This window comes from Bemisia tabaci, chromosome 4, assembly GCF_918797505.1.
Source record: "Bemisia tabaci chromosome 4, PGI_BMITA_v3".
NCBI lineage: Eukaryota > Metazoa > Arthropoda > Insecta > Hemiptera > Aleyrodidae > Bemisia > Bemisia tabaci.
In genome coordinates, this window is record NC_092796.1 from 7,443,467 (window position 1) to 7,459,651 (window position 16,185).

Below are 16,185 nucleotides of genomic sequence, written 5' to 3' on the forward strand. Positions count from 1 at the left end.
CCGCGTCATGTAATCTGCATCTTCCTCATCTTGAGCTACAACGATCTGGTCATCGGCAAAGCATAGAGTATAAAGGGTCTGCCCATCAAGGAGTGGAACGCCCATTCCTGCAACCTTCTTTTTCCATTCCTCTAAAACGTGCTCTAGGTATACCTTAAATAGTGTTGGTGACAAACAACAGCCTTGTTTTAGCCCTTTTGTGACGAAAAAACCTCCGGACAACTCTCCACGACATTTAATTTTTGCTATCGTCCCGTTATAAAATGATTTAATTGCCCCCACAAGTCCTTTGCTAAAACCCCTTTTTTCCAAGGCTTCCCAAAGCTTCACTAACGGCACGCTGTCATAAGCTTTCTGAAGATCCACAAACACCAAGTGCAGCTCCTGGCTGACCGCCCTTTTCTTCTCGATGACCTGGGTAATGGTGAACAAATGGTCGACGGTAGACCTACCGGCTCTAAAACCAGCCTGTTCTTCGGCTTCCTGGCCGCTCCAAACCTCTTCGACCTTTGCCTTGAGAATTTTACCGTAGACCTTGCTCAAGGTTCCTGTGACCGATATACCTCTGTAGTTGTCGCAATCTTGCTTACTACCTTTCTTATGACTGGGAGTAATCCAAGATTCCTTCCAATCCTTTGGTATTTCGGAACCATGCAAACAGTCTTGCATAAGTTTCCTCAGATGTTCAAATAGTTTACCGGTACCACATTTTATCAACTCCGCCGGTATACCCTCAGGTCCAGGAGCTCTGCGAGTTTTCAACTCCCTCACAGCCTTCACTACATCTTGGAGCTGGATCTCCACGTTGGAATCTTCTTTAGTGCTTATGACTCCGCCTTGAAACTCGGGTCGCCTCTTCGTTAATAAATCTTTAAAATAGTCCTCCATCTTGTCAATTGGTATCGGAGATATGATGTCGCGCATTTTATTCTGTCGCAACCCTTTGATCACTTTCCAGCCTTCCGTACTTTTCCGGCCTCCAAGGTAGGTATTTATCTTCATGCAGCTTTCTTCCCAAGCCTCATTTTTCTTCCGAGTGATTACCCGACGGACTCTTGCTTGAGCCTGTCTGTACATGATTTTATCATCCAACTTTTGGGAAGAGAGAAACTGATGATACCTATTCCTTTTCACATTTATTTCCTCCTCTACCTCCGCATCCCACCAGTACGGTTTTCTGTTATCATTTTTTTGATCAGAAACCCCCAGGGCCTCCGCTGCCGCCGAGTGAACGCAATTCTTAATGAATTCATACCGCTCTTCCGTACTGCCATCGCATGCATCTCCTAACTTTTCATCCAGGCGCTTTGCGTACAGAGCCTTGACACTCGGGTGCTTTAGGCTATCGATGTTGTACTGAACTTGATGTACGCGTTGTCGCTCCGGTTGTTGATTGTCGCCTTGATCGTTCTGCGACACACGAGCGGGAAAGGCTACATCCGCTCTGAGGAAATAGTGGTTGTTTGTGTACATTTTTTATTTATTCACTCACAAGATTTGCATTATTAAAAATGGAGGAAAGGAGGAGAGTTTGAAATAATCTCCATTTACTTTAATTCAAATTCAGAGGTTAGGTTGACTGAACTTGCAGTCAAAACAATTTGGGTCCAGTTCTGCTTTTTTTGGTTTATTGATTGGTTTTTGCCAGTGTAGAAGCTTTAATCCTCTGAGAAGTTATATTACTCGAAGAGTGTCCGTTTTTACATTAATTATTTCATTACATCAAGGAATTCAAAAGAAAAATAACAAATGAGGTAAACTTTTTTTCAGTATTTTACTGGATGCAGATGGCCATATTTCGCTAACAGATTTCGGCTTGAGCAAACAGCCTCTAGATGATCAAAAAGCGTTTTCATTCTGCGGCACTGTTGAATATATGGCCCCAGAAGTCGTCAATAGAAAAGGACACTCGTTTGCTGCAGACTGGTGGTCTTTCGGAGTATTAATGGTGAGTGAACAACCCCATTTATTAATTCATTCATAAGTTTTTTCCCCCTCTTTTTGGATTCCAATTGAAGCAACTGCTTGCTAACTGAATAATCAGCCAAAAATTATCATCAGCAGTAAAACACAGCATATATACCTACAATGGCTATACATGATCAGGCCATTTCCACCCGGCTGCCAGCATGTTTAGTGCAATTTTGTGTCATCATAAGCTAGTAACCTGCTACTATTTAAATGATATGCTTCCTCCATGCAATGAGGAGAATTTAAACAAACATGGTGGGCATTTCATGCGATTTATTTTTCAATTTAGTTACGAATACAATTAAAAAATTACCTAGTTGCAATTACGTAGAAAATTCAACAGATTAATAGTGATAATATAATGTCTATATTTTTATAAAATTTTGTTGTTTTCTTCCTCAGTATGAAATGTTGACGGGGTCGTTACCGTTTCAAGGAGCAAATAGAAAAGAAACAATGACGCAAATTTTAAAGGCAAAACTTGGTATGCCACAATCTCTCTCTCAGGAAGCCCAGCTTTTGTTACGAGTACTGTTTAAAAGAAATCCCCTGAACCGATTAGGCTCTGGTAAGTTCAGCTAGCCTTTTTACCTACCTGCAGGTATTTTACGCAATTTATTCAATGCTCCAAAAGCACATCAAACAAATTCTAGATGTAGCATCATTCCTCCTGCCAAAACACTTTAATGGTTATGGCTTATAAAATGTGCAGTGGAGATATGTTTGTTACTTCTCTTAAAGTATTAGAAGAACAGAATGTATTGGGTACAATATGATAATCATCAAAAAACTTTTCATCAACCTCAAAGTGCTACAAAAGCATATCGACGGTGTAAGTCGGCAATCACATAACTCATTTGCGGTGTCTGTAAATCTCCGCCTCCATGTTATTTTTTTAAAGGAGAACAAAATCACATCATTCCTTGAAGTTTTTGCAGAATTTTCTTCGTTCAGAGAAGAAAAATCACGGCAGTTTTAAAGAATTTCCGTCGAGTAGTTTTCATTTAAAAAATAAAGTATGTCAGGAAGTTTGCGACGTCGCAAACCGAGTTATGTGATTGCTGACTTACACCGTTGATATTTAAGTCTTAATTTGTCATTAGTCTCCAAGAAATATTGAGAAGTCAGTGTTTAGAATGTGCTTGAATGCAAGTCTTTTTGTTGTCATTTTAAAATAAGCAGAAAAAGATCCATGCCGTGCTTCATGAGACCCAGGACTCGCTTTCCAATTAATTAAGTAAAAAGAGTACCTCCTCTAACCGCTGCTGCTCATTTCATTGTCTCTATACAAGTCATGGTGGTCCTTTGTCATGGCGCGGTACCAATCACTTTTTTAATCCACTCACATGAAATACATAGAACTTGCTCCTAGAAAGATAAAAGCATGTGTGGAGTTTCGAAGTTTGTGATTCGGATGTATGTTTAAGTGCCTTTTATTTTTCATCCATCGCTTTTATTTTTAGAATATTTTTTTAATAGCTCAAAAATGTTTATTTCAGTCCACATAATTTTATGTCTACAGAAGAGAGCCCCATTATATTTTTTGATATTTTGAGCAATGTCTCTATTTTTGCTTTGCAGGACCCGGAGGTGTTGAAGAAATCAAAGCTCATCCTTTCTTTGCAACGATAGACTGGGCAAAGCTCTATCGGAAAGAGATTCAACCTCCCTTCAAACCTGCTGTCAGTAGAGCGGACGATGCATTTTATTTTGATAGTGAATTTACTTCCAAAACTCCAAAAGGTAACTCAAATAATGTCAATTTGAACTCCAACTTCCGCAGCTTTGTACAATCTCAGTTTTTGAGTGATGTGATACATGTCTCTGAGCTTTAGTCTCAGAGCTTCGCCCTTTTTTTTTATTTGGCTTTATTTTTAATGTCGCTTATGATTTCAACAAAGTAGCTAATTAGAGGACCACAATCCTAACTGATGAATAACGGTGTCTCAAATAATTACAGCATTGAAACCCAGAAATGACAGCTGCAATTGGTTATGCATAAAATCTATAGTCTCTATAAAGCCTCCTTAGTGACATCAAGGGAAATTATTCCTTCTAATGCTCCCTATTTTTTGTGATAGATGATTACGTTTGACAAACTTTTAATACTGTTTGACCAACTATTGGTGAAATTGAAACTGATTTATTTGTGCTGTAAGTAATACATTCCTGCTCTCTGATACACTTATCTCTCTCCACTTTCTAATCTCTGAATGTGTGGCTTTCTCAGATTCTCCAGGCATACCTCCTAGTGCAAATGCTCATGAACTGTTTCGGGGCTTTAGTTTTGTTGCCTCATGTCTTATAGATGAAGAAGGCATGATGGGAAATGATGTTCCTGTTCGCTCTAAAGTTGAACCAATTAATAAGGTAACTGAAAGTTTTTATTTAAATTTTGTCTTAACTTTTCTGAATCATGATTTAGAACTTCCATAGAACCTCAAGTTATGGGATCCTAACAAATTTTATTCTAGTCAACAGATTGGTTCATTTATCTACCCATAAGGACCCATGTAATTAACTTTAAAAGGTAGAGTTTTATCCACCAACATGGGTAACACCACGGACTTTTTTGAACTTGAAATTGATTTTGCCTAAAACAAGTGGTATCATTGCTTTTCACTCAAGATTTTCCATTCCCTAATTGGATTTTACATTGTTACAAATGGTTGAATATAAAATCCAAGCTGTAAGAAATGATGCCACTAAAATGCAAACCTTGATCGCTTTCTTCAGTTGTTTGGCTAAATTTCAACTTAGTTGATCTATGTTGTCTCTTTACTGTACTTGGGAAGTTAAAGTAAATATTAGATATGTGATTCAGTACCTATTTTACTATGTCATGACAGGGAAATTAAAATTCTTTTACATTTTCTCTGTGATCTAAAAAATGTCAGTTTACTTTGTTTGTTAAGTTATTTGTTTAAAAAAAAAAAAAAAAAAAAAAAATCCTCTCAGTAATAGTTTTTTTTTTTCTTGTTTCAGTTAAATAATTTTACAAAGAGAAACCTACAAGATGAATATGAATTAAAAGGAGAAATTGCAAAGGGGAGCTACTCAGTCTGCAAGCTAGGTGTTCACAAAGCATCAAACATAGAATACGCTGTAAAAGTAAGTGTTGATCTGCTCCGGATCATATTTTCAAATATAATTTCATTTAAAATTGTATACTTATTAGCAACTTTATTCTAAATAGGAAATATTGAAGGCCAGTTTCAAGGTCAGCGTTTTTAAAAGTACTCACCTTAATAACACATTAGATGAAAACTTATCCAACAATGCCAGCTATTTGAAAGGATCAAACATTCAATTTTATAATAGAGCTTGAGTAATCGGAACAAAATCAGCTCTGAAATGTCGTTTTCATCAAATTGCTAATGCAGCCAAAAATGAGCTTAAATGATGAGTCCTAACGTTATCAATGACTCTGGTAATTTCCCTCACAGCATCATTTTCAGCTCTAATGGCATTTTGGTGAGCTTTGTCATCATTTCTAATAATTTTCTGCTATCATTGAAAGTCTGTAGAAAAGATGTAACAGACTTCAGTATAAAGGAGATAAAAAGTGTCATGAACTTAATATAGTTCATCAACAGAGGATGCTTGAATGTTTCAGCACCTCAAGCTATTTCTGGAAGTTTTAGCTCATGGAAAGAAATTAGGACTTAATACTACACAAACTTGCGAATTATTTTAGAAATTTAACATTTTAAACGATAGGTTTGAATGAATCCTAAATGGATTTAATAGGATTACAATTAAGAATTTTCAATCAAGAATCAATTGGATGGCTGCTTGCAGAAAATGCGTACCTCAGCCGAAACATTTAAAAATCTTTGATTCAATGAAATTTATCGAAATTCCTTGCAATTTTGGTGTTATTTTTTTTTTTCAGAATGTGTGAAAAATTGCTATAGAAACATTAGGTCAGGTCTTAAATGAAGAAAATTATACATGAGCCTTAGGCTTACAACATCGCAATCTGAGATACGCATCTTTCGACTTTAAGCCATCAAAATGTTAAAATCATATCAAGTTGAATGAAATTTGTAAGAAGACAATGTACAGTGTTACCCTTTTAACCTATGATCTTTTTTTTGCCCTTCAGATTATAGATAAATCGAAAAGAGACTGCCAAGAAGAAATCGAAATTCTACTCAGATATGGCCATCATAAGAACATTGTTACTTTGAGAGATGTAAGTTCTTGCTATTCTGCTTTTATAGCCAGTATAAAATCAAGAAACTTTACTAATTTTTTTTTCTCTCAATGAAAATGTTGATGGTCTGAGATAATTGAAGAACAAATGTTTCTCTCATTACTCACATTAAAAAATTTGCATCAAATGCATTGTTACATATCATTAATGAGAGTTATAGCATCATTTTCCAACACTCAAAGCAGAATGTAATCCAAAACAAACAAGAATTAACTAGAAATTCCTCATGAGAGAGAGTCTAAGTGGTCTAAGATCAAACATTACTAAAGTAGAGGGAGTGGTAAAAAATTTCCCTTAAGGAGTTATTTCAGGAGAAAAGTGGTCAGGGGCATTGAAACTTTTCGTTTGAAGATGTATACAAAAAAAATGGGCTGTAAAACTAATAATTTTTAGAAGCTGTCAAAAAATCTCGAACTCTCCCGGTAAAATTAGGTAATCTTGCCCCTTCTAGCGAATAATTTCTGAGGGAGGAGACCTTTGATTCAATTTTACTCTTGTCTGATCCGTTAATTATTTCTTTCTTGCGTGAACGTAGGTTTATGAGGATGAGAAACACACCTATTTAGTAATGGAATTAATGCGAGGAGGCGAGTTATTGGATAGGATAATGAATCAAAAGTGTTTTTCGGAAAGAGAAGCAAGCTCTGTAATGAACACAATCGTTTCTACCGTACATTATCTTCATCAGCACGGTGTAAGTACTTTGCTCTTTTTCTTCCTTTGTTATGAAAAGAAAAAATTTCCCTTACACCTTAAAAATTTCTTCTCTTTTTCTTTTTTTCTTTTCTCCAAAGTAAGTTTTTACATGTTTTTTTTATCGAAGTGTATTGTCAGATCAGATTACACGATTATAATTAAACCTGAACCATTTTTGCATGTGAGGAGAGATTTCAAAAAAGGTGATACTTATTTCTGCAGGCCTTAGAATTTTTTCAACTTAAAAATTGGATTCTTTCAACTCAATAATGATGAAAATTTTAGAAAATGCTGCTTTTATTATTCCTCTCAGAACACAAAGTTTGAAAAAGAAAATATCTAAAATACTTAAATACACAAACACTAGTAATAACAAATTTTCAGAGTAATAGAAAACTGAAATTTCAAAACATGAAACAATTCAACAGGATAGCATAAACTTAAAGAATACAACAAGTGCTCAAAGCACTGAAGAAGTTAGCCTGGCTTAACAAATCTGTGACAACAGCTCTGTAATGTCAGCAGTTGAAGGCACAACCATTGTTCTCTAATTTTTTTTCTCAAGCAGATGTGTTCGTTTGAAAAGAGGCAAGTTTTTTTTTTGTATTTCATGACGCTGGGCAAAATTTATATCCAAAACACCGTGTCAATGTACTTGTTAATTTCCATTGGACTTCTCTCAAATCATTCCATCTTCTAGGTTGTGCACCGTGATCTAAAGCCATCCAATATCCTGTATGCAAACGAATCTGCATCCGCGGATGCATTAAGGATCTGTGATTTTGGCTTCGCCAAACAACTTAGAGCAGAAAATGGCTTGTTAATGACACCCTGTTACACTGCGAACTTTGTAGCTCCCGAGGTGCTGAAACGACAAGGATATGATGCTGCTTGTGATATTTGGTCACTCGGAATACTACTTTACACACTCTTGGCAGGGTATGTATACTCTTGGTAAAATATGTGTGATCTCTATGGAAGCAGGGACCTTCATGCCAAAAAACTCTGAAAACAGCGATCATTACAATACCTTAGGAACAGAATGGCATTTAAAATGCTCAAATGTGACACCATGTTTTAATGTCAGCTGCATTCAAAATAATGTTCTAAGAAAAAGATAAGCTATTTTGCACTTTCGAGTGAACATTTCTCCTGGTTGCCTTTTTCAAAAAAGACTGAGGAAAAAAACTGAATGTACAGTTCACTTAATACTTTTGCACGACACAAGAAATAAAAATGAGCCATTCTATTGAATGCTTCAATTAGGTTTGGTTAGTGTATGGTGCATTAACCAATGCATTGTGGTCCTGTTTTCCCAGGATGGTTGAAAGTATACATAATCATTGGATAATGGAGCCATCTTTGGCTGTAATGTTTGTCTTCATTTACAATCATAGTATTTTCAATAATTTTCTTTCGTTTATGATTTTTTTTATCATTTATTATTTACAGACACACTCCTTTTGCCAGTGGGCCAAATGATACGCCTGAAGAAATTTTGCGAAGGATTGCTGAAAGTAAACTCGACCTACGGTCTGGAAATTGGGCTAACATCTCTCAAAGTGCGAAGGTAGTGTAGTTTTAATCTGGAAACCTTACAAAGTTAGGACCATCATCTTCTCTCAATCCTAATGCCAGAAACTGCCTCTATAAATTTTAGCCTCAAGAAATGAACCTCCAGCAGGAACTAAGGTCCCTAAATTCAGAAATTTAAAAGATTTTTTCTTTTAAATTTTTGCTGGGTTCTAAAGAAAAGCCCTTGTACTTTCCGAACAAGTTTCCTAAAAAAAATAGGAAATTGCAATTAACTCTTTTAAACATACATCTCAAATTGCACAAAATTTTGAAATGTTAAAAATAACGCTTGAAATATTTTGGAAAAAAAAAAACTGAATCTTTCGAACTTTTTCCCTCGTTTTTTATTGCAATTCTTACTTTCCTGCGGAATTCCTAAGGGTGTCAAATATAACCGTAGATGTAGTAGTTTGATGTTTATGAGTCAAAAATTTTAATCTGCAGACATACTATTTAAAGTCAAACCTACCTTGCAAGAGACTTAAAATTGCCAGAATAAAATTCAAACTCAGTAGGCACAAATCTGAGCCAAACTGCTCACAACTAATTCTGTAAGTCCCGAAAGTAAAAGCTTCCATAATTGTCAAATCTCCGGTGTAGGTTTAATATTTCGGCTTTTTTTTTTTTTTTTTTTATCAAAAGGCGATAGTTGAACACTCTTCTCTGCAATGTTACCAACTTCTCTATTTTGTCGCAGTTTCATATCAGCCACGAAAGTACTTACCTACAATACAAACTTAAAAACCTCAAGCTGTACATATTTGGGAAAGTGTGCACATAAGAGCTTTCAAACAATGGACCAACAATTCTCATGGTTGTTTTTCATTTTGTTTTCGACTAGGACTTAGTTGCAAAAATGTTGCATTTAGATCCTCACAAGAGACCCACTGCAAGCCAAACGCTTCAACACCCATGGCTCACCAACCGAAATCAATTGTCAACTTTTAGGCTTCAACTTCAAGAATCGTCCATCATTAAGGTGAGTTTGAGTTTGGTTATTATTTTTTTTTTTTTGGTGATCTCACTTAATACTACAATCATTGTCATCTTGAGTGTTGGAATGAAACCATGCCATAACTAAATGTTTAAGGTTTCTTGTTTATTCTGACAGAATGATGAAACTGCGCTTGTGCGATACGGATAGAAAACTATGCTGATTTTCAGCTGAATTGTTTTGCAAAATTACCGTGATTGCTTTTCTGAAGGTAGGTGAGCATTTCAGAGGGCAATTACGAAGTTCATCACATCTGCCAATTTACCACAGCACACAATTTGCCTTTAATTCTTAGTCCGTCTTAGTCTTAGCGTCTCAAAACAATTTTTTGTGACGATAATTGCTGTTATGGTGAAAATGCAATTTGAGTGAGGTCATATACCACCTCCAATTCTACCCATGTTGACTGCTATGAGACGATATTTCTGGCCTGCAGGAATATTTGTAAATATCAGTTAGCGGCTTCAGTCAGTTGGGTAGTCATTCACTTCGCATCTCCAGTTATTCATGATGTTGGTCTTTTTGTACAACCCTATAAAATTTCAAACATTAATTGTATTAAAAATCACCAAAATTAATTAAAAAGTTAGAAATTTCTTTTGGTAGAATGCTATCTAGCATCCATAGTTGAAATTTGCATTAGTAAATTTAAACTATCTAGTCCACAAAAAAAAAAAAAAAAAAAAAAAAAACAACCGAGACCACTGTTGGTCAAATCTGCCATTAAGAACAATCTGATCTGTTTAGGGAATTGACACTGCTTGATTTATCAGAATATTTTGTCTTTTCTAATTCACAGAACATGTAAACTTTTCAAGAAAAATTCAGCAAACAGAATTAATTTCACAGTTCTGGAACATTGGAATTTGTTTATTGATGATTACAGATCTTGGTTTTTTAGTGAGAAGGATGTTTGAATTGGGCAACCACAGAGATAAATATTTTCTCACTCATGAATTGAATTTAGAAATTGTTCATATGTTTATCGCATTCTACATGACATAATATGTTCTGTAGTGCTTTTTGTCATGCCGTGCATTGTAGTCTTATCACTGTGCTTATTGGAGTGTTACTGTACTCAAGGAAATAGAATCTTATTTTATGCCCTTTAAATGACCGATTTTATCTTTATTTTTTGTTAATTTTATACTTACTTGTTGTAGGGAGCCATGGCAGCAACTTACCGTGCAATGAGCCAATCTCCACCTGCACCAAATTTAGGTCCCATCGCAATGAGCAAATTAGCTCAGCGTCGTCAGAAATCAAGACCAACGAGTAAATCCTCAACCGAGGTAAGTTTTATGCTCCAAAAATCCACCTACAGTAAAATTTTGAAGCATGAACAATTAAAGTGATGACTGTTTGACAATAATAAATAAACATTCTCATCAATCTTTGCTAGATAAGTCCGTGTATCAATATCATGGGTTCGTGAGAACAAGCCACGGTGAGAGTTAGTGACAATTCTTGGGTTGTCAGAAAAAAAAGCCTTTTTCGGTAATCTAATACTCCTCATTACTTGGATGGCGGCCTGATAACATTTAAATTTTCAAAATTGACCAGCCAACAGTTTAGAACATTGATCTATAGCAATTTGCCATTTGCAATGCAAATTTCTTATCAACTCAACCCAAGGAAGTATCACAAAAGAAGGGGGGAGAGGGAGTGCGCCACCTGAAGTATTTGCATTTTTTCCCGTGATGGAATCCCTGAAAGAATCCAAATATGCATAGAGAAAAAAAAGGAGGTGTTTGCATCTTGAGGTTTGTTTATCCTGTGACGTAGGTCGGTACAACCTTAAATTACACCATTTCCAAGAAAATCGACAGTATAAACGTCGCTGTACTGACCTACATCATCAAATCATCCAAAAAATTCCAAGATGCCCGAAATGCAAACACCTCCTTTTTTTTCTCTATGCCAAATATGAGCCCTAACTGATAGTTTATGTTTGCTAAAGGCACTTCGAACATTAGATTTGTTCCAGTGTATAAAAATCAATCATTTTTCGTTTTTCTTTTTTTTCAGTCCTTGGACAAGTTGTAACCAGGCAGCTCTTCAGCCACAAATCTGCCATTGGTGGATCTTTGAGACATTGGAAAAAGGTGCAGTCTCCGAAGTTTCACCCTTGTATGTTAAGTTTTTTACTTCATCAGATATTTCTCCGGTAAAAACAATTGTGATATTGTAGTTCTCCGGCAAGCAGTTTTTGCCGAGGAAAATTTAATTCTAACCAAACAAAAAATATATTCGGTAGTTGTAAATTTTAAAGAAAATTGATAATTTATGTTCGCAACAGATGATCGTATTTTCTTTATATTTTTAATGATCCAATCTACATGTACATAGATGTACATTTTAGAATCGTTTGTTATTTAGGTATTAATACGTGTAAAGAGAGGCAAAGAATGGAGACACCTGTTTTTTTTTTTTTTTCCTCTTTCTCTCTCATTCAATTCAGTATTTATTTATTTTTTTTTTGAGGGGGGGGGTAGTATTAGAGGAGTTAGTGCTTGAATCGCATACCAAAGTAAAGTTTGGATGAGAAAAATCAAATGAAATATCTCTCACCCTAAAGTATTATGTATTTACAGACAAGAATCTACTATCTAACTATTTATGCTGCAGACATTCTGGTATTTTTCTCTGAAATGATTTGTTTTGCAGTAGGCTTTCTCTTAATTTTTGTCAATTATACACAAAAATACTTTGCAAGTTGAGTTCACAATAATCTGAATAAAAAAAAGGTCACTGCTATAATTTAAGCAATTTAAACTATATTTTTGCTTGAATTTGTCTGGAAACCCCTCTGTAGGTTATTGGAGGCATTTTCAGTGAAGAATGGTTCATAAATCTCTGTTTGGGTATTATGGATGTGCCAATGTCCCTATTCTTGGTAAATTGTTTCTACAAATACTATGAACCCAAAAAAAGTTGGAATATCTATTTAGTTCTAATGATTTTTCCTCCACTTTATGGAGAACTTTGCCCCGAACACCGCACTCAACTGTTGTCAATAATGGGAAAGCCATTGATCTCTTTCATGTGAAGGAAGCTCTTTTGGTACATTTTGTATGCAGAGGAAGTAATTATTAGCTGTCAAGCTATCTTTAGATAGATCATCTTTTTTTAGGGTATCTCTGAGAGTGGATAGCTGGCAAACTGGTCCTTTTATTAAAGAGGACAAACCGCCTTAAATTTTTTCTGGCTTTAGCCTTGATAACAGCCCTCTCTTATTTTATGTTTCCGTTCAGCTAATCTTGTTTCATAGCTTGCCTGAACCCTTTTCTTGCGATTTTTCCTCTTTTTCAATGGTTTGAACTCATTTGAACCGAACCAGCAGAAATTTTTCTATTCTTGCGTTTTTACTTAATTTTGACTGATTGTCTTTATTTGCTGTTGATACATGTAATTACGGAATTTTATTGTAAAGTGCTTTGAACTGCATACTCTATTCACACTGAGTAGAACAATCACTCATGTTTGCATATAATGTGTGTTACTGTTCATGGAACATGCTTATTGCATGGGTTATAAAACAAGCAGGCAAATCTGAGTTAAATTCTGTGAAATGAAAGTAATTAAATGAGACTTTTCCAGTATTCCTGCATTATTACAAAATAGACTGTAATCCCTCACATTTTTTGCTATCTCTGATTTCATATTTGAAGAAAGATCCTGAAATCATTTCGTTGCTACTCAGCTCAGCTTCTCCAGTACTTTCGCACAAGAGAATCAAATATGTTTTGTGCAGCACTCCTTTAAGCTTCTGTCTTCCCTAAACCATTCTCCTTTTTTCATTTTCACTCATGTTAATTCTAAATAACAAATTAGTCACATTTAAGTTTAAATTTTTTGTGTTGATTTTCATTTAGAATCTGAACGATTGACTATAGGAGTGAATTATTTTTTCTAATCCTACCCATAAATGTATGGTAACATCCAGTAATGTAATGGTTTGGATCAATTTGTTGAAGCTATGCCATAACAAAGAGTAAATTTGCACATTGTCCTCTGACATTGATTTTTTTGTGTTGCAAAATAGTTGGCCTTTTTTATTTGTTACGTTTGTTAAAATAACTCTTTTTCCAGCTGTGAATTATTAATTCATCCCAGTTTTAATCATCAAACCCCAGAAAAATTGTTACTATTGCACCCTGGACTGTTTTAAAACAAATATTGCTTTTTTTTTTAATTATTCAGGAACTCTCACCTTGATCTAGCAGGTAGAATTTTTTAGTCCCTAAATTATGATTCATCCTATGATTTTAGAACCTAAGTACATAAGATATTTGTCATGGCCAATACTAGTGGGCCAATGGGTTGCTTCAAATTGAGAGCCACTGGTGTATTGTCCAAACGATGAGATGAACAATTACACATTCACTCTTCACTTTATCTCATATTCTTCTGTTGTTCAAAGGCAAACAAAAATGTTCTTTCTTTAGCCTTCTTTTGAGAAAAATTTGAAGTCCTGAAATCAACTTTTGGAGAAAAAATAATCTTGCACCAAGAAAGTATTGTGTTTTGAAGTAGGTATTTCCTTCTTTGTGGCTTCACTCACGGGTGTTCAGTGAGCAGTAGATGAAAAAGTGTAGAGAGAATTCCAGTTGTAACTTAAAAAGCATAACTACCACTGGTATTTTTCCAAATCTAATACATGCAGCCGTTAGAAAATACCCAAGTAAATTTGATCATTTTAAGTTTGTCAGAGATCAAAAAGGAAATGTTGGCCTATTTATCCACATCTGCCACCTCTAATTTTTCTCATTTCTTCCTGTCAAAGCTCTCAAATTTTTCATCCTTACATTTTTAGCCTGAAGGTGAATACACTATGTTAATATGTATTTGTATCTGAGGCAGCCTGATTTATGCATAATTCAATGCACGCTTTACATAAGTATTTCATTTTTTTTTCTCTCTCTCTCTCTCTCAAAATAATATACCTTGAATACTGAGCTGTGTATCAAACCTGAGTGATTATTTGACTCTTTGCCCGATAGCTTTGATTTGTGTAATTTCTTGGCTCCGATTTAAGCTCTCAAAAGTCAACTTTTAAGTGGCCTTAGTTAAATTCACGTCATGAGAGTTTGTATGTTCATCACGAAGATGACCTAAAATGAATGCAGGTACTTCTCTGGAATCCTCATGCAATCAACTTGCAAGAAATGAAAAAAATTTGGTGTTTGATATTGACAATTGTCAACGAAAATCCCAATGAGCTCTAATGATAGCTGCCTAATCCATTCTGAAGTGTAACAGAATCGTCTCCACAAGAAGATTATAGGAGTCTTTTTTATGGCTGAATTTCTACTAAACCGAAGAATATATCTTGCTGAAACTTAATTAATTTAAATTTAAGTGTACCAACTTATTAATAAGACAAATAAGGCCTCAGAAAACTGATTAAAATTTAAGAGAAACTAGTTTGGAAATCTTAGCATTACTGTTTTGGTTCAAATGATCTAGGGTAAGTGAAAAGTGATAAGTTTTTGACTGTGGGAGTACCTGTATTTATTGTAGATTATCCTCATTTTAAGTGAAATCCGAGTAATTAATGAAACAATCTTCAACTGAGATCTAGTTTTTTTCCATCCTTCTTTTTGTTTTCAAAGATAGAACTGTTTCCCTGTTTTTGATGTCCTGCAACTAACCTCAGTCGTTAAGACTTGAAGCTTTACTATTATCTACCTTGACTTATTAACTTGATGTGCAATAAATCAGGGCATCAATTACTGTTTAGCTAAGAAATCTCAGTAATCCATTGTTTGCTTCATTTTAAGTACAATCAGGTGTTTTTTTTCTATATCTTGTAATTGTTGTTGAAAACTCAACTCATGTGCACTGAGTCAATTTTTGTTCATAAACTGTTTGTTTCATCTATTTTATTGTTAATTATTTTCTCCCATCCACTTTCTATTTCTACCAAATGATCATGATTTTCACTCAAATTTTAAGATTCAGGGTCTCCACAGTAATGGATTTATTTTTGAAAAAGGAAAAATGCAAATATCTCCTGAACTGTTGGTTGAAGAACGAAACGAAGCACAAGTCTCCTGCCCTCATGAGAGCCTTGATCTATTTTTGCGCTCCCCATGGTCCTATGGGATTAGAAACTCTGTGGCCTTAATTTAAATTTTAGAAATTTTAGTGCTGTTCGATTTTCTTGATGCCATGAAAGTAGATCCTTTTAGGCAACAGAAAATTACGGCAGCGTAGCTGAGACCATTTCTCTCTGCTTGTTCAAAAAGAGAAATGGAAGAAATTAAGTCTCCCATCTCCTGTAGGCCCTTCCTTCAGAAATCTCAGCCTTTGTTGGACCAAAGTAAACCAAATACTTTCAGGACATTTCGACAACGATTTTATGTCTGTGCACCCGTTTTGCCCAGTAGTTTCACCCATGTGTAAAATAAGCAACAGTGACTTGGGGTAAGCCTTATATTTTAGTCTGTACATAAAAATATATAGACAATATCGAAATGAAAAAATTGAGAGGGAAGGAGGTGTTGTTATGGTAACTCATTTTTTAAATAAAATGTTACTTTCTTCTTTTGATTCATCTTTTCGAATTGTCATCGGCGAATACTGAATATTTGGTTTTATTGGTTTTATTTCTATCCTTAAAATTTTCGATGTAAAATATGCCTTTTTTTTACCTTTTTTTTGTTTAATGAAAATATTTTTTCACTTAAAAACATTTACCTACATTTTCCAAACGTGGCAAATATTT

At 34.9% G+C, this 16,185-nt stretch overlaps 1 protein-coding gene across 5 annotated transcripts in view; it reads left to right on the plus strand.

Moving 5' to 3' along the window:
• S6kII (Ribosomal protein S6 kinase II) overlaps window positions 1-15,338 on the plus strand; it is a 166,411-nt gene extending 151,073 nt beyond the window's left edge. For all 5 annotated transcript variants that reach the window (XM_019052346.2, XM_019052347.2, XM_072299217.1 and 2 more), the window contains 12 exons: window positions 1,771-1,948; window positions 2,374-2,539; window positions 3,553-3,714; window positions 4,202-4,341; window positions 4,957-5,082; window positions 6,080-6,169; window positions 6,726-6,884; window positions 7,587-7,825; window positions 8,339-8,456; window positions 9,303-9,440; window positions 10,619-10,747; window positions 11,484-15,338. In XM_019052346.2, coding sequence (XP_018907891.1) covers window positions 1,771-1,948; window positions 2,374-2,539; window positions 3,553-3,714; window positions 4,202-4,341; window positions 4,957-5,082; window positions 6,080-6,169; window positions 6,726-6,884; window positions 7,587-7,825; window positions 8,339-8,456; window positions 9,303-9,440; window positions 10,619-10,747; window positions 11,484-11,501 — 1,663 coding nt within the window. In that variant the 3' untranslated portion in view covers window positions 11,502-15,338. The remainder of the gene's footprint in view (window positions 1-1,770; window positions 1,949-2,373; window positions 2,540-3,552; window positions 3,715-4,201; window positions 4,342-4,956; window positions 5,083-6,079; window positions 6,170-6,725; window positions 6,885-7,586; window positions 7,826-8,338; window positions 8,457-9,302; window positions 9,441-10,618; window positions 10,748-11,483) is intronic.
• The last annotated feature ends 847 nt before the right edge of the window (window positions 15,339-16,185 follow it).